At 37.5% G+C, this 18,902-nt stretch overlaps 2 protein-coding genes across 2 annotated transcripts; one reads left to right on the top strand and one right to left on the bottom strand.

Annotated features, from left to right (window-relative positions):
- Positions 1-541: 541 nt before the first annotated feature.
- Positions 542-8,505, bottom strand: LOC146635871 (Fc receptor-like protein 5). Its single transcript, XM_085349263.1, has 6 exons — positions 8,475-8,505; positions 7,176-7,436; positions 5,651-5,893; positions 5,335-5,463; positions 3,043-3,114; positions 542-597 (listed from the first exon to the last, which is right to left on the bottom strand). Exons 1-6 carry the CDS (start codon positions 8,503-8,505, stop codon positions 542-544), a joined length of 792 nt encoding a protein of 263 aa, XP_085205389.1.
- A 3,422-nt stretch (positions 8,506-11,927) lies between these two features.
- Positions 11,928-15,681, top strand: LOC146635870 (myelin-oligodendrocyte glycoprotein-like). The gene is made up of 5 exons (XM_085349277.1): positions 11,928-12,015; positions 13,959-14,336; positions 14,483-14,575; positions 15,449-15,558; positions 15,661-15,681. Exons 1-5 carry the CDS (start codon positions 11,928-11,930, stop codon positions 15,679-15,681), a joined length of 690 nt encoding a protein of 229 aa, XP_085205403.1.
- The last annotated feature ends 3,221 nt before the right edge of the window (positions 15,682-18,902 follow it).

The following is an 18,902-nucleotide window of genomic DNA, read 5'->3' as shown; positions in this document are numbered from 1 at the left end:
GGAAAGAAGGAACAGGAAGTGAGCTAATCATGAGTAAATTAGTGGGAAGTCCCTGTCTGCTCAGTTTCTATAAACAGATCGACACATAATAAACATATTAAGGAAGTTTCACTTGTACACGTGAAAGCAGAAACTGTAATGAGAAATTGCAAGGGACTGGCTCAGTCGGGTAATTCTGGAGTACATTTTCCAGTTTTCTACTTCCTGCTTCATTCATAGCAGTAGAACAGGTTACTCAATACACCGCTGAAAAACAGAAACTGAGCACTCTCTCATTCACTTCTTCAACTGCCAAGCTGGAAGCGTTTGTTTGTTATTCATGAGTTATATAAAAAATTAATTTAAAAAAATCACAAGCAAAAAAATGACAAAAAGAATAAACAATAAATAGTTTAAGAACAAAAGTCTATGATTTTACAGCAGTGCATGCAAAACAAGCGGGTCTTCAGCTGCAGCAGGACTCGGCTCAGTTTACATTTACAGTTTTTATACATGAAGACGAAACAAAAATAGATCCCAGCACAGACTCTGATGCCTCCGCTCAGCTGGCTGCTGGTTTGATTGTTGAATAGAAAGTTGCTTCAGAATCTGTTTCTGCTAAAGACACAAAGATGCAAACTGTTAAACTACTAACAACATGCAGACATTAAAGTTCAACTACACTTCATCACATGCTATACATTTTTAAAACATCTACTTGCAGTGACACCAGGCAGTGTGGGCTTTCTTTGTTTCACGCTTCATTTTTCAGTGACTCTCACACAGTATGAAGGGGGTGTCCCCGCCCCCTTAAAATATGACTGCCTCTACCTTCAGCGCTGAAGTGTTGCAGTGAATCAGTACTCACTTGTAGTAATGGGCAATTCTTTATAATGAATACTTTTACTGTAAGCACTGCATACATTTTGATGCTAAAACATTTTTAACATTATTATTAAGGAAGATCTTTGTGTACCAATAATAGGAAATGCAGTAAGTCTTTACATTTAAAAGAATCTCTGTGATGGTACAGGACACAGCAGTCATTTATAAGCCACTTTTCTCTGTTTCTGTCACTAAGACACGTCATGGCCTGGTAGAGGAACCAAATGCAAGGCGCTGAGGGAGGCTGAGCAATGACCAGAAAGTAAAGTTAGTACTCCATGTGAAAAATCCCTAAAATGCATTTAAAGGAGAGAGGACAGAGTTCAGCCTGTCTTATATGGAAAATGGACGCAATGATGCAGTGAAACGTGCAAACATAGAATCACAGTATATTAGGCAATGAAAGCTTGTACAGGTCTTACAAAGTTGAAGGTTGTGTTATTCCTCAACACAGCCTGAACTCTGCAGCGTTCTTGTTTCTTTACGTCATCTTCAGGAATAGTTCTCCGGGCTTCTTGAAGGACATTCAAAGCTCTTCTTTAGATGTTGTCTGCCTTTATATGATCCCGTACTTCAACAATGTTGAGGCCTGGGCTCAGGGAGGCGAGTCCATGACTGACAGTGTTTCTTTGTGTGTTTTTCTAACACTCTGTTTCTAATGCATTGGCAATTTTTGGGATCATTGCCATGCTGAAAAATGAAGTTGCTGCCTTTGAGATGCTTTTCAGATGTAGTGGATCAAAACCTGATGGTATTTTTTCTGTATTCATAATTTCAGCAGTTTTGACAAGATCTCCAAAACACTGGCTGAAGTGAAATGAAAAACCATGAGGAAGCTTTACAGGTGGCTGTAGACACTCACTGTACCTCTCTCACGACCTCCACTGTACATACTGATGACAGTTTGAACCAAATATTTTAATTTGGGATTCACTCCATCACTTCCTGTTTTCCTACCTTAAGAATGGGTTCTTGATGGCAGCCCTACCACTTAACACCAATTCTGATGAGGCATCAGTAAATGTGCAGAGATTTCCAAGATTTTCGGCTAATGGTTCTTTGGGAAGCATCGTGTTGGTGCAAAAATGCTGTGTTTCTCAAACTGTGTTATCTTTGGCATTTTTGTAGAATCTGATGACAAAATGGGAATATTTATGTGCAACAAAGATGCAATTAAAAATGTGTTCTTTGCTAATCCTTTGTTATGTGTTGACACATCAGTGGGTTAGGTTCCTTATACTTCAGTAATTAATAGTTGAGTCAAGTAGCTTAACAAATAAAAAACACATTCCCCTAAAAAATTAAAATAAATAAAAAAAATTAAAAAGAGTGAAAAAGCAGCCAGTGTCCAAAAGAAATATTTGAAAGACGTTCAGAAAGCCTGGAGAACTACTGCTCAAGACCGCTTTGAGAAAGATTACAGGGAAGTCTGACCCCTTGGAAACCAAATATAAAAAAATTAGGTTAGCTCAGGACTTTTGCACAGCACTGTATACTATCTTGCCACACTGTGTCATATTGTGACTTTAAATCGGGGCCCTAAATGTCAAATATGAGTAGTCTCTCCTCATGGTAGGGGGGACTAAGATGCGAGGAGAGGAGCATAGGAGAATAATGAGCAATGCCCATAGACCAGGCAGAAGTAAACCCGGAGAAACTAAACATAGTAACATTTAAATAGAAACCAAAAGTCATTAAACGCAACAATCTGGGAACACAACAGATTTTGATGATATTTTTATTACTCATGGGTGCTCTCTGTCTGGTTTTTATCCCCCCGACCACAAGTGAAACCACATTTTTAGAACTCTCTGAACCCCCTGTGAGCCACCCACCTGTATTTGTTTCTTTCTATGTTTAGTTATCGTTTGTATCTTATTATGTGCTGATACTCCACTGACTCTATAAATCATTAACAAAATGAAACTTGTTCGTGTGCTTCCTTGATAACGACTGATACTCTTGTGTCATTAAACAATGAGGTCGTAGTTTCATGCAAGCGCTACGTTTACACTTGACTCAAAGATCAAAGAAGTTTCACTCATGACCAGATAACATAGCACAAATAAAGTCTTTATAACTTTCCACAAAAGGGAAAAACTGAGGTAATATAAATAACATACATATGCCTCAGGCTCTTGTGTACGTGTGGGAAAAGAGCTCTGCATGTGTTTTTACCTTTGTCACTCTTTGGCTGCACTTCCGGTACGATGGTGACATCAGTGTAGGAAACATCAGGGTCAGTTTCACCTGCAGCACAACACTTCTCACTGTTAAACATCTGCTTGGAAATATGATTCTCGACCATAAAACAACCATGTAAAAAGTTAAACATATAGCTCTCTGCTACATGTAATCGATCTCATCTCTTCTCTCTCTGAATTTAAAAGTCTTCTTAAAACATATTTATTCGCTGAAGCCTTTGGCATTGATTAGAGGGGTTGACTCAATTTGTTTTGACATGTTTCAATTTATTTTTGTTTTTTAGTTATTTATTTTATCTTATCTCATTTTAATTTTCTTTACTTATGCTTTTAGCATGTACAGCACTTTGTGAACTCTGGTTTTATGTTAAAGTGCTTTATAAATAAAGGTGGTATGGTATATAGTTTGTTCGGTTAAATCACTAAATATAGATCAGCTTAGTAAAGAGAGAACATCACAGAAAACCATTTGTAACGTAAATCCTGCTGTTGATTCATCAAAATTAGATTCTTAAAGCTGTAGCGCTCTTCCAGGTTTTTGTCTTCAGTGACCTGCTTTTACATGACACTCTCTGTTTTACCAGGAAACATCTGCTGCTTTTTTATGCTGTCTCCCAACAATGAGCTCTCAGCGATGCATAAACTCCTGCAGATACTGACGAGGAAGTTCAGTTAAGGCTTGCAGTGTGAGCAGGAAGCTGGACTACCCGAAAGAAACCCACACAGGGAGAACATGTGCAGTCTTTACATAAACCTGTAAAAGTGTGGGGGAGGGTTTGATAGTTTCATAGTTTAATACTACAAGTATTATTTTTGGTCTTACAGTTATGTCTAAACACACCAGAACCAACAACGACCCGATTACTTTCTGATTGTGTTTTTTCACACAGGCCCTCTGTTTTGACCCAAATCAAACAAATACAACATAAACGGTTTCTGTGCAGCGAGTTTCAACACTTTCATCATACAAATAGTGACTAATCAGAGATCAGATCTGCAGTGAGCTCATGAAACACAAAGACATACCAAGGAGATCGAACAGCTGATAACACAGAAGAATATGTAAGACACGATGCACTCATACTTTTTTACGTTAGTCGCACCACTGTGTTTTAAGTATATCAGCTCATGTATGTACCGGCCTGTGTTAAAACCATGTCTGGTGCCAACAATTGACCCAAAATCTTCAATCAGAAAGGGGAAGATATGAACAAAGCGAAAGTACATGGCTTTTGCAAAATAACCACAACGAAATGCAGCAAAACACATTTTTGATGTGGAAAATAATAACTAAGAATCATATCAACACTCAGCAAAATCAAAAATAGTCCAATGACTAGCCCAGTTTCATTACAGCCCTTCTAAGAAAGTGTTCGTTAAGTGTATATAAACAGTACACATAAGAAATATTAAATCATCATTTTAAATTGATTTAATCACATTTTTAAAATGTGCATTTATATTTATATTGTGAGCAAAAGATGTCTTCTTTTTTTTAAGTTCAAAAATAAATTTGGGAGGATCTAAAACCTGAAAGATTGTTCTTTTATCTTTTGAAAGGCAAAGTTAATTGGTCTGCTAGAAATGAATAGAAACTATGCGGGAAATAACGCTCTCAGTCACCTTTGTTTAGACTGTATCATCATTTTTAAGATGTTTTATTGGTTGTTAAGCTTAAGAGTGTAAAAGCTAGCACCAAGATTTAAAAAAGGCATCAAAGACACTGTTTACATCCGATCACTTTTTAAGTTTCAATATTCTCATTTTACTAAATAAAGAGCCGCAAAGGTTCAGTGTGCAGAGATGCGCTGATACTTGCATGCGATGACTACGCACATATAATTTTCTTCTGGAAATTTGCATAATCTGACTCTTTGAAACTGCATGGTGTTATCTGATGTGACACAACCCTCCCAGAAATGCCATCCAGGGGAAAATAATCGACTAAATCAAATACGCGGTTCTGCTGCTGTGACAGCCGAAAGAACAACAGATAAACTTACTCTTTATCGCCACGCTGAAAAACTAACAGTTAATCTCTTTGAAACTTATAATATAATCTTAATATGTACATAGTTTCATAAAGTAAAGTACCTTAATTTATTGGAAACTTAGGGCACTCTAACCAGCAGTGCACTTTTGGATTTTAGCGGCGGGATTCTGTATGAGAAATTGAACGATATAAACTGTGTGTTTACAGTAACTAAAGAATATGACTGTAAGTGCAAAGCTGTGGCTAACAGATATACTTCAAAAACAGACTGACCTTTGTGGTTCCTCCAGAGGCAGAACAGCAGCACCAGCACAACCAACACCACAGCCAGCGAGAGGCAGACACCCACCACAGGAAGCACAACATACATAGGAGGGGAGTGAAAAGATTTGGGCCGCCCAGCTTAAACACAATAGAAAACAGAAACCACAGTTTGTTCTTGATGCAAACGCAACAAGTTTGGGCTATCGCGTTGGTAGACTGTGATCTCTGTGCTACGCTCAAATAAAAGCACCAACAAATGTGGAAACAGAAGTTATATCTACTGTGTGAAAAAGTTTGTTTCCTTTTTACTTTTCAGCCCTCTCACCTGTGACAGACAGCCAGCTGTCCGGTGATTCTCCGCTACCAGAGATGGTACACTTGTAGAAACCTTCATCAGACTTTGAAACTTTGAGGATGGTCATGATTCCTGTAGAGCTGTTCCTGATGAGGTGGCCATCTTTATAAAATTCAGCTGGGATAAAAGAAGTCGGTTTATCCATGCAGCGCAGAGTTGCAGCATCGCCCTCCTGCAGAGGATGGACCGGACTCTCCAGGATCACAGAGCCTCCTGAACAACAGCATGACAGAAATGATCAATTAGTTAGTTTTAAGGTGACTCAAAGCTTCAGTTAAAAAAAAAAACTGAAATCAAACATAGTCAATCCAAACTATCCTTCTTCCTTAAACCAAGACATAGTCCAGATCAGATAAGCTCAAAATGAAAAAAACTTCCTCCTCAACATCTGTCATGTTTGAATGAATTCAGCTATTTCAGCCATTCAGATGCCATTTTAAGTTACTACTGCATTTAACAGCTTTTCATTTCATTACACGTAGCGATAAATTTCACTAATGTATCCTTTTTGCTTACCGAGCTAGATTTTTAGTTCTAAATATTAATTTGCATTTTTATCCAAACATTTTAACTGGCAGGGCATACTTTTAGGTCAATAATTTATAACTTTTTGTTCATAATTTTAGCTAGCTCCAGCATTTCATCAATAATTATTGATTATGCGAAGCTATGATATTAAATAAAAGCTTTAACTGTTACCCATGCTTGGAATAAGCTTTGTCCATGCACTAATATCTAAATGACCCTTATTGCAGTACTTTAATTCAAAACCCATTAGAGTCTGCCATTAGATTTTCTGCTAATTTCTTTAGCTAACTGCAGGTGTTGAGTTATCCTTTACATGTTTCACCCAGTTACTCCAGAACTACACCCTCTGGTTAGCATGCTTGTACCCCATGATACAAGTTTTTGTTTATTTTGAACTAAATGATTTATGCTAAGCTAACAGGGTGCAGGTTCTAGCTTTATATTAGATATTTAAAGAAGTAAAACAATAATACTGCTCTTTTCTGTATTTTAGCAAAAGTCTGTTTTTTGAATCTGCTTGTTTGCTATCAGGAGGCCACAGTCAGTATTAATATGAGACAATGGGTAAGAAGTCATTTGGCTGGAAAACATAAATGAGGTTTGTAGCTGTTTCAACAAATCCTCATGTCAGGCTTCTCATGGTGTATATTCTCATGGTGCATATTTATAACATAAAGTGACCCACTATAACGGTTACTGGTTGGATTTCCCTGAAATTTGATGCATTAATTTAAATACCCTCAGTCCACTCGGTGACATTTTCTATTAGGTTCAAATCTGTGTTGATTGGTGCTTAATTCTAATTAGACATTTTTCACTATTTTAATATGCTAAACTTCATAAACCTGCTGAACATCCCACCCGCATGTTGGTGTCATATTTCAATCAAAACTCTGCAATGAGAACTATCTGTAATCTGGCTTTTAAATCCAAATGACAGCCTCTTCAATTTAGTACTTAAACTCACCGGTCACAGTGATGTTGACAGCTTCACTGCAGGCTCCAGCTCCAGAGTCACACCAGTACAATCCACTGTCTGATGGGTAAGCATCTTGAAGGAAGCAGTTTGATTCATTTTTTGTGCCCCAGTGTTTGGAGCACTCTTCATTTGTTTTTGTTGACGTGTTTCTCTTTATTGTCCAGTTAGAGTTTTTAAGCTCTCCACAGCTCAGTGTAACAGACTCGTACCTGAAGAACTGAGATCTGTTGGGAAAGATACTCAAAGTGGCTGAAAGAAACAGAGAAAGAAACAACAAACAGAAAGGTGAAAAACAATTAAATACTTTTACAATAACAGATATAAGGTTTGAGCTATAAGGTAGTCACCACCACCTAAAACTGAGTCTAGCTGCTCTTGAAGCTGCTGTAGCATCTGTTCTGTGAAAATTCTCTACCAAACACTGATGAGAAGGTGCTTCCCTCCATTGTCGTGGGTGAACAGAAACCAAATGAGTGTAGAGTATTTGCAATTAATAATGCTAAATGGTTTCCACCAGTTGCTGTTTCATGAAACAACAATGCACTGTAAAATCAAAAGAAACACAACTGACACCATTTGTCTCCTCTTTGCAGCTCTGTTACGTGACATATGTAATGAAAGCTTCACATATTACCCACAAAACAGATACATCTGCATCTCCTGTTACAAGGTTTCATATGAAACACATGTGGGGTTTTTGAACGATGCTCTTTATGGGTGAATATGTGATCTGTATCAGGATGTCAGAGTGCAAATACGGTTTTATGCCCTAATTAAATGCTCAGCTGCAATTCTTTTTATTTTGTCTATGTCTATTGTATTATTTACCTCATGAGCACATCAATAATTAATTAGCATTTGCTGAATTTCACTTCATTATCTAAAAACAACTTCATAGGTAAATTAACTCAAATTAATAAAATATGAAGCAAAACTTCTGTAGTTAGAAACTACATTAAAATACTGAAGCTGTAAACTGAACACAGATAGCAATAAAATGTAAGAAGTTTAGCAACAATGAGGCAACTTTTTGCTTGTAAAAGTTGCTCAGTTTGGCAAGATGGTTTAACGATTATAAAGTAACAATTACCTTGTAATATCAAATAATCACAAAGCTTGCAGTTTATTGTAAAGTATGTTTGAATTCATGTGAAATACAAAAACTTGATTTCTCTTTAATGTTATGAAAAGATCAAAGGCTGAACTATTAATCCATCTGTTCATTAAAGCCAAAAGCTAAAGCCCACACACAGACTCACTGGAGACTTGACACATTCTAGTACTCACCCATAATTGTGCACAGAGCTGTGATCTCCATGCTGCTTGGCTGGTGTTCGACTCTCAGACTGAAGAGTTTCGGAGGGGCTGCATCACACCTCAGTGCTGACTTAGTGAAAAAGACAATTATGCAGGATGTATGTCACAGTTTTATTTTTGAAACCACAAATGCAAAATGTTTACGTTCTTCACCCTGAAGACCTGAAGTATATTAATAATGTATTAGACCTGAATCAAAACAGCCCTGAGATTCATGCAGAAAAACTTAAATCTTGCATAACAATCTTCAAACATTGCATAAAACTTAGAGAAGAAATTTAATTATTTTGATGTCTGGAAGTATGTTACTGTTATATTAAAGTTGCATTTGTTGATTTGTGCAGTTTGCACATGCAAGTTGCAAAAGAAGTTTCATGTCACAAGACTTTGGAAGTGAGTCAGGTTACTGGCAGGATTTTGGTAAGAAAAGCAGATATCCCCTAAAGTTTTTTTTGTTTTTGTTTGGTTTTTCAATAATGGCACAACTAAAAGCATTTCCCTCAGCGCCCCCAAAAACTCCAGATTTGACTTGATTAGGTAACTGTAACGCAGGGTTTGCCAGCAAAATTCCCAGAGCGCCTGGCTTGATGAGGCTCACTATCACAAGTGATACTTTGGGCACCTTTTCCATTCAATCAAAACTTAAGACTTTTGTTTTCTCACCAGTACGATTTCAAACATATATATATATATATATATATATATATATATATATATATATATATATATATATATATATATATATATATATATATATATATGTATCTACATATATTTATTCATTTATTTATTTCCAAGCAGCTTTATGTTGGTGTGTGTCGGCAGTGTTTGCTTTGAGTTGGATAGAGAGTTAAACAACTCTGCACACTCCCACACACTAGGTTGGCGTTCTTTCAAACCTCTACGCTTTTGTGTCAAGAGGGTTTCAGTTAGTTACAGGGAGATTCGTTTGAAATCATACTGGTGAGAAAGCAAAAGTCTTACGTTTTGATTGAATGGGAAAGGTGCCCAAAGTATCATTTTGGGTACTTATATATATATGAATACAATTTAAAAAATCCTGTCTTAAAACATATAACACTTATTGACCCTAGCACTGAAATATACCAGGCCAAACACAGCTGCAGCAGTGAAACTTCCATCAGAGGCGGTGTGGTGTGTTTCAAAAGTGTCTTTTACTCCACTGCTTCAAAGTGTGCTGAGTCTGTATTTACGGGAACCTTGTTAAAAGAGTAAAGTCAAGCAGGAACTAAGGGAATCTAATTACTCTTCAATGAAAAGACTCACTGCAGTCCATGGGCCTTGTTTCTGAAGCAATTCAGCGACTGCTGTGATACAGAGCAGGTGATGATCAGACACAACTGCTGGAGACGTGACTTTAAAGACACGGGGTGTATTTCAGGAGTTATATTTATGTATGAAGCAGAGGTTGAGACATTTAGTGAAGACATTACAACATTACAACATCTGAACTAAATGTTAACCTCACCAGACACAGGTCGCTGGCCCACATCTATGGAGAGAAATTTGCATTACACACATGTGCGGGTCCTCAAAAGTTACACACAAATCACTGGGCACATTTGTAAACATCCATTTATGCAATTTTCTAACACTTTTGAGACAAATTTCTCTCCAAATGTATCCGTTTTTTTCTAATATTGGTTTACTCAGGTTACTAAGTAAATAACTTAACTAACCTCACTTGAAATATGAGTGATTACTCATATTTGTAAGATTATGGAGGAATACTCATCTCAGAGATTAAAGATACCAACATCTTACCACAGCTCTTTTCTGTGATTTCATCTATGTTTGTTGTCTTATTCTTCCTGTTGCTCCTTTTATCTTTTAACTGACATAATATACTATTGCGTAGCAGTGGGTTACATAATAACATGTGGGATGTGCAGTCATACTTTAGCAGATAATTCAGTTCAATTACAAAAACAAGTTTGTTTCTCATCTCAAGATGCTTTTTATTGTAAAGACTCTACAATAGCCCAGAGAAAACCGCAACAATCAGCTGACCGCTATGATCCAGCACGTGGCAACAGTGGGAAGAAAAAAGAAACAGGAAGACACCTCCAGCAGAACAAGCTCAGGGACGGGCAGCCATCTGACATGACCAGCTGGGATTGGCGGAAGAAGTTGAGACACAGACACACTGTGGAAGAGAGTCAGAGACGAATAATAGCTACTGATGAAATGCAGAATGGTGTGTGTATATAACAGATAATAATGGTATTTTAAATCATCTAAACTGTACAGTTCCAAATCATCTGGCCTGTGGCTATACTTACCATACTTACCAGCATAAAAACTCCAAAACAAATTTCCTTGGCAGGTTTAGTAAATCTAGTGTTAACGTGTACAGATGTGGTTTGTGGTGAATCTCTGTACCAGTTCCTCTAAAGTCCAGTTTGAACCTGCAGGATGGGCTTTAGAAAGTCAAGCTCACAACTAAGGAGAAGTTGTGGGTGTTTCAAATACATTTTTGGTGAGATTTTACTGGATGCCAGTCTAACATAAAGCTAACACACAGAGACGTGCAACCACACACTCTCACATCCCAGCCAGGTTGAAAAAGCAGAGCTTCTATGAAATGGAAATCCACTACAACTTCTATTTAACCCCACACAGAAAAGTCCCAGCTAACCAGGATGTTTGAACACAAGGTGATACCGACAAATAAACACCGTGGTGCACTGATGTTTCACTGGCAGCGTGTTCGTATTTATCACATAGACAAGATAAAAGCAAATAAAGTTTAAATGAATGGCCGCATCCATGAGGAAAGACAAACTGCACACATAGTACAGACTCGGTGGAGACAGAGGAGCTCATTCTTGGACCATGTGAGGCCTTTGCATGTTGATCCTTTCAGCAGCTACTGCATTCAGTTGTTGCCCGCTGTTGCTCACTAAAAATGAGGATCGGAGGTGTTTGATTTCGTAACCTCCCCCATCCCTGCTGCCGCTCCTCTGATCTTTTTACTTTCATTTTACCAACGAGGCAGCAGCTGCTCCACGGTCTCTCTCTTTTACCAAATAAAGTAGTTTTCTTATAAACACTGCTCCGAGAATAAGATGGTCACCGTGAATTTACAAATCTGCGATCCGAACAGGTGAGTCTCTTCTCTGTGATATCACAGCTGCTTATGAAGTTTGGTTTTTATATTCACCCATGTGTCGTTCAATTTTCGCTTTCTCAAACTTCAAGTTCAGTAAAAGTAGAGATAAATATTCACTACTTTCTCCATTTGAAGTTTGATACTGTACAATTAATCACGTTAAAAGCACGTGTTTCTGGGGAATTCACCTGTTAGGACACGCCCCTCATGTATTTATAGCTCGTGTTCAGACTTATATTCAGCTGGTTTCGAGATGCTTTAATTATTTTCTGCATTACTGTCATATTAAAATGGGCGTAGGAGAGTTCAGTTACAGGATTTCTATCTCAACTCTAATAGTCGTCTTTCCGCTCCTTTTCGTCTTCAGGCTTGCTCAAGGTAAGCTTTAAAGTACATGTAAGGTATCCTTGCTTTGCAGCCAAATATTATATGTGTGTGTGTGTGTGTGTGTGTGTGTGTGTGTGTGTGTGTGTGTGTGTGTGTGTGTGTGTGTGTGTGTTATGGAAGTGTTTTCGTATGTAGCGCTCTTAGAGACCTGTCAGACTTATGCGGCTGTACTGTTATCGTAGCCAATTAAATAAACATGACTGAGGCAATCCCTTTAATTTCTATGGAGACAAAAAAAAAGTAAACATGTCAGCATCTTTGATACTAATGACGTTAGATGCTGTGATGCCTGTGTGTAACGTTTCAGTTTACTTCTATTGATATTTGGTGGCAGTAGGCTGCTTGGATTTGATTGGTCAAATCTTACCCTCATAAAACAAATCACTGAAAAATATTTGGCTGAATTGAACTGATATAAAGCATTGTCCACAAATCTCTGTTGATTTTGTTTTTCATTAAAAATATTTGGTTGGTTTAATTCAATTCAATTCAATTTTATTTATATAGCGCCAAATCACAACAAAAGTCGCCTCAAGGCGCTTCATAGATACAGAGAAAAACCCAACAATCATATGACCCCGTATGAGCAAGCACTTTGGCGACAGTGGGAAGGAAAAACTCCCTTTTAACAGGAAGAAACCTCCGGCAGAACCAGGCTCAGGGAGGGGCGGGGCCATCTGCTGCGACCGGTTGGGGTGAGAGAAGGAAGACAGGATTAAGGACATGCTGTGGAAGAGAGCCAGAGGTTAATAACAGATATGATTCAATGCAGAGAGGTCTGTTAATACATAGTGAGTGAGAAAGGTGACTGGAAAGGAAAAACTCAATGCATCATGGGAATCCCCCGGCAGACTACATCTATTGCAGCATAACTAAGGGAGGATTCAGGGTCACCTGGTCCAGCCCTAACTATATGCTTTAGCAAAAAGGAAAGTTTTAAGCCTAATCTTGAAAGTAGAGATAGTGTCTGTCTCCTGAATCTAAACTGGAAGCTGGTTCCACAGAAGAGGGGCCTGAAAACTGAAGGCTCTCCCTCCCATTCTACTTTTAAATACTCTAGGAACAACAAGTAGGCCTGCTTTTTTTCTTTTGAATAACCCATAAATTATTCATCTATCACAATCACTCCCTTAAGAAATGAAAATTGATGAATGAAAAGTTTATTGGAAACATTTTTAAAATCTTAGACAGATTTATTTTCTTTTTTTTAATGAACTTACATACTTGCATGGTTAGAAGAAGAAATACTAAGACTGCATGTTTGACTCGAACCTTTTCATTAGCAGTTTGTTTAGCTGGGATAGGCTCAAAGAATTGGAATCTGTATTACTATAACTTGGGTACCACTGGCCTATTTAAATCTTAGGAACACATTATGTTTTCTATACCATATATAAGTATAACTGCATGAGATTTTGTACTTATACCAGAGGTGTGATTTGAACCCTCAAGGTCTTATGTCAGTTGCCTCTTGAGTCAGTAAAGTCTGTGAGGATTAAGTGATTAGGCCTTAGTGATTAGACTTTCGGTGGAGATGGGACTGGGCCAGTGTTTGGTTGGAATTTAGGAGCAACTGAGCAACATTGAGATTAAATAAATGCCAAGACAGATTGCACAAAGATTTGTGTGTGTGTGTGTGTGTGTGTGTGTGTGTGTGTGTGTGTGTGTGTGTGTGTGTGTGTGTGTGTGTGTGTGTGTGTGTTGTTAATGCATGATATGTTCACTTCACTAAGAAGAAAAGTGGACAGTTATAAGCCTGATGTTATCTAAAACATGAATCAGAAAGATGACTGTTGTAGGAGGGCGTTCTATCACTTGAAAAGCTCTTTCAAAAGCATCTGATTTGTCTGAGAAGTGCTATATAAACAAGGCCTAATTGGTTGCATGTTGATTTGATTTATATCAGATTTAAAATCTCCCTTTTTGTCCCTCAGGTCAGTTACACGTGGTTGGATCCCTTCAGCCTGTTGCAGCAGCTCCAGGTGATGATGTGATCCTGCCCTGTCAAGTGGAACCAGCATTTAACGTGGCGAGGTTGACGGTGGAGTGGTCAAAGCCGGACCTCCGTCCTGACCCCAACGACCGGCTCAGCCGAGTGGAATATGTTCATCTTTACAGAGACGCCCACGAGGTCCCCGACATGAAGATCCCATCGTACATCGGGAGGACGGCGTTGTTCATAGACAGCCTGAGAGATGGAAACATCTCACTAAGAATCACTAATGTGACACTAGAAGATGAAGGAAGATACAGATGTTTCATCCCGAAGTTAAAGAGTCAAACAAGGTTTTCAATTGTTCGTCTGATTGTTGGTGAGTCAGACTGATAAAATCTTTTTTTTCTCAGTTTATTTTTTCTCAAAAGTATTAAAAACCTATAAGACCAATGACTTTAGTTATATCAGCTAATTTATGGATGATAAATACATATTTTTATTTAATTTATTTTGTTCTTTCAGACCCAAGTTTAACTGAAACTGTGACAACAAAGGCACAACTGGATCCTGAAAATTTCCATGTTCCTGATTTAAATGAAGAGATAGATAATAAAGGTGAGAACATGAGACCATCATACACCCAACACAGAATATGAAAAAGTCTTGAAATTAGCACTTTTTTGCTCTTGGGTCATGTGGAACCTACCATAAATGTTGCAAGTGCCTGAGACACTGAACCATTCATATTAATCCAACTTAGCTGAATACATGTGTGGTCTACGACACGAGTACATGTATTATGAATGTAAGGCAGTGGTTGCGGGTGTTCTGCGAGATAATGAGCAGACCTCTATGCATGCCAAATTTAATGCAGCTCTCGTCATTGTAACACTGTCACACAGCTAGATCTAAGCCTGTAACAAAAGCCTTTGCTTTCCACATTGTAGTACAGATGCAGGTCTTTTGCAAATCCATGCGCGAAATCTTTATCTCATCATTGTCAAATAATACAGTTTATCTCCACCTTTGCTGACCTCACAAAAAATGTCCCAAAAAAGTCAACAACATGATCTGGTGGACTGAAAAAGAAAGTGATTTTATGATTCTACTACTATAAAGACAGTTTCAATATACCAATATAAGATAATTGTTATCTTATATTGGTACCCATAATATGGGTGGATGAGAATGTGAAGTCAGCACATAGCAGTGCTATGTGTTAGCTTATGACATCAGTGTTGTATCTAAAAGTGCAGCAGAGGCTGCCTTATGCTTTATTTCATGACTGTACTGAATTATAAAGATATCACAGAAACTAAAAACCAAAAATTAAACTTCATATAATTTCCTTAGGGATTAATAAAGTATTCTGATTCTGATGATTAGACATAAAATTTCTATCAATAAAATATTGAAATATAAAAATGTGTAACTTCATGAGTTTGACAGTTACAGTTGGTCTCATCTCTGTTTGGTTTTTCCTGGCAGGTGGTTCGTCCGAGCGGTGCCGACTGATTCCAGTTGTGGTTCTCTGTGTGTTTATTCTTCTGTGCTTCGCAGTTGGAGGATGTTTGATCACAGAGTCACAAAAAGCAGAAGTATGTTAAAGTCTTAAATATTTGTTTTTATGCATTTACTTCACATTTGAAAGATTTGAAATATCACTGTACACAAAAGTGATTAAAAAAATCTTTCTCCAGCTCAAGAAACGTCCAATCTAATTGCTTTGTGCAAGGGCGCATTGGAACTGTTAACAGAGAAGAGTGCTGCCTACGTACCTGCGGATCGTTCATATGTGTTTGAAGATTCGAAGCATTAACTCTTCCAGCCTCTTCTGGACACAGTGGATGTGTCCCATAATCTGTTTGGACCCAAATGAACTTTAACTCCTGTAAATGCTGACCGTGCCTTCAGTGACTGGTCAGCTGATGTCAAGTAGTTTCGAGTGCAGAAACAGGATCCATCATCTGAGCCAAAGTTGAACTCTGGCTTCAGAGTATACGGTTACTTTAAATCTGTTGAAGTGATGTGTTGCAGCACTTTGTGTTTTACATGTCGACACTAAAGCTGAATTTGTTTTTGTTACTTTTATGTCAAAGTTATTTTGCTCACAAGGAAAGATTTAGCTCTGTTCACATAACTTTGCACTACATATAACATGACTTCAGTGTTTTGCATATATACACACTTGCAGGATATATGAAAAACTGAAGATTGGTGGGAACTGAGGGGAGTTTTGTGTTTGTGTTTTTTTAAAGAGTCAAATCCAGCAGTAATGTATTGAGACAGCCTGGAGCTGTAGGTGCTTTTTCATCTCTTAGTTTTCTTATAATGACACATTGTTTCTGTATCAGTTTTAGGATTTCAGTATTTGGATGTCATTTTAGAGGTATGTTTCCTTTATCAGGAAGAACTTTTCCATCCTCTGAACTCTAAAGTGCTTTTCAGTTACTTAACACTGACAATTAACGGGCTTTTGAGCCACGCAGCTATATTTATGGAGAAAAGAGCCAATATCATCAAAGTTAAATATTCATTGTTCTGTTTATTTGAGCTTCTTCATATTTAAATTCTTAGAAAATTGGTCTTTTTTTTTTTTAACGATTGTTCTGATTTTTGAAGTTTGAAACTCTTGTCACTCCTGCATTATCAAATGAATTTATGTGATATTTGAAACAGTGTTTATTCGGTTTCATGCAACAAAAAACAGCCACATAAAGTGCATTTCCAAGTGATTGCAGTGTGTTTGCGTCATATATTCAGTGATTAAAATCTGTTCTGGAGTTCAGCTGTTACATCACATGATAGGCATCTTATGTTGTGTTAGCATCAAGGAATCATGGATGAGTAATGTGGGTGAGAATGTGAAGTCAGCACATAGGTCATAGCACTGTGTTAGCTTATGGCATCAGTGTTTTATCTAAAAGTGAGCAGAGGCTGCTTTATGCTTTCTTCTATGACGGTACTGAATTATAAAGATATCACAGAAACGAATTTATCATCTACGAAGAATTATACCTTACATCATAATCTGTAGTAGATTTCATTTTCACTGAAACTGTAAACGTATCTGTTGGGTGAAATTTCACATCCACCGTGTTTCGTCATATCCCATCATATTGTTTTCATTTCCTTTCTGTGATTCTGTATAAACTTTATGTTTGCAGCCAATCCAGACATAAATACTAACTGCTTCATCAGGTTCTAATGCTTTCTAATTTGGGCCAAAACTGAATAATTTATATGTGTATCTGGAGTTTAGGTGGATCTATTTCTCCAAACATAGGCCGGGGTTTATTAAAAAGGTATATGTTTATATATGTTTGATTTTACGCACTTACTTCACGGTTGAAAAATGTTAAACAGAAAAAAATGTGCACAAAAGTTTTGGGTTTTTTTTAGATATTTTTTTTTTTAGTTATGAAAGCCACTGGAATTCTTTAATTTTCTTGAAGGTTTGAGATGTGTCTCACAACTGGATTGTAGGTAGCAAACAGTTAGTGTCTATGTTCAAGGATGGCCTTTCACAGTAGACATAGATGGCCTCTTTCACTCCTCTTTCAAACCATGTGTCTTCCCTGATCTTCTTTTCTGTGCATCTTTGATGATTTGATGAAAGCTCAGATTTCCACATGTTTTAAGAGTTTTCTTTACATGTGTGTGTTCCTTTTCTTTCTCATCTGGCTTAGAGGGAACATTTTTTGCCCAGTGCTGTAGGGTCCTGATTACTCCAAGTTTGTGTTCCAGAGGGTGGTGCTCTGTGTGTGGAGGCTTCTGGTAAACTTCAATGTTGAGGTTTCCATGCTGCTCAAGGTGCAAAGCACATTCCAGAAATAGCAAACTGTCATCCTTTGTATCTTCCCCGGGGAACTTTATATTTCTACCCACTGAGTTGATGTGAACAGTAAAGGCTTCTACTTCTTAGGTTTTGATTGTGACCCAGGTATTATCCACATACCTGTAACAGCAGCTTGGTGCTGTCCCTTTAAAAAGCCTTTACTTTCCACTTGCTCCATGTAAAGGTTGGCTACAATAGGTAACACGGGGCAGCCTGTGGCAAATCTATGGCCTCATTGTATTTACAATTAGTGGTGGTAACATAGAGGTCTAACAGTGTGCATATCTGACTGGGGGTAAAGCTGGATCTTTTTTCTAGGGAGCTGTCTTGCTGTAGTAATTGCTGCTTGAAATCAGGCCAGTACAGAATAATATGGAGTTCAGATGAGAACTTAAAAGACTTACTCCAAATATAGGCTCAGGAGGGTTATTAATAGGCTGTATTGGAATAAATAATGCATTTAATTAGGATAAAGTAAACACCTCTTCTTTTTTTCTTTTTTTTAAATTCGACAATATTGCAGAAAAAATCGTCTTATGATCCCACAAACTGAGTTTGTTCAAGCAGATCAAATCAAACTCAGATTTTCAGGACAGAGCCATGGAGCATCCACAACTACTGAAGACCGAAGCCTGAGCATACCACTAACCACAACAAACAAGAGATCACACAATTTTGTTTTCATTTAAAATGCTTGTTAATTAATTTTTAGTTGAAATTTTTAGCTATATAACAATTTTAGCTATATAATTTAATTGTCACAACAAGTCCAGGGTTACACATATGCTCTGCATGATTCAGCTGGTTTGTGTTTATGACAAGTTGCAGAGTGCCCTCTAGTGGACCAGCGATGCAACATCAACACTTATATTTTAAGAGCGTTCCTTCTGTCTCTTCTTTACTCCATTATTATATTTTTCGTTTATTCGCCATTATTATTGTTGATTCCAGTGCAGATTCTGATTGCAGCCAGGCTCTAGTTATTAATACTAAATGGTTTCCTCCCACCAAACAACTCTGAGTATCATATTTACCCCATAAACCCAGAAATGATTAATTAACATTTACTATATTTCATGAAACCTATTCTTTTTCATGTGAGAA

This window comes from Diplotaxodon limnothrissa, linkage group LG3 (genome assembly GCF_057381915.1).
Source record: "Diplotaxodon limnothrissa isolate DT_005_m linkage group LG3, D_limnothrissa_male_GT1.1, whole genome shotgun sequence".
Classification (NCBI taxonomy): domain Eukaryota; kingdom Metazoa; phylum Chordata; class Actinopteri; order Cichliformes; family Cichlidae; genus Diplotaxodon; species Diplotaxodon limnothrissa.
The sequence above is the reverse complement of the archived record's forward strand: the minus strand, read 5'-3'. Positions and strand labels throughout refer to the sequence as shown.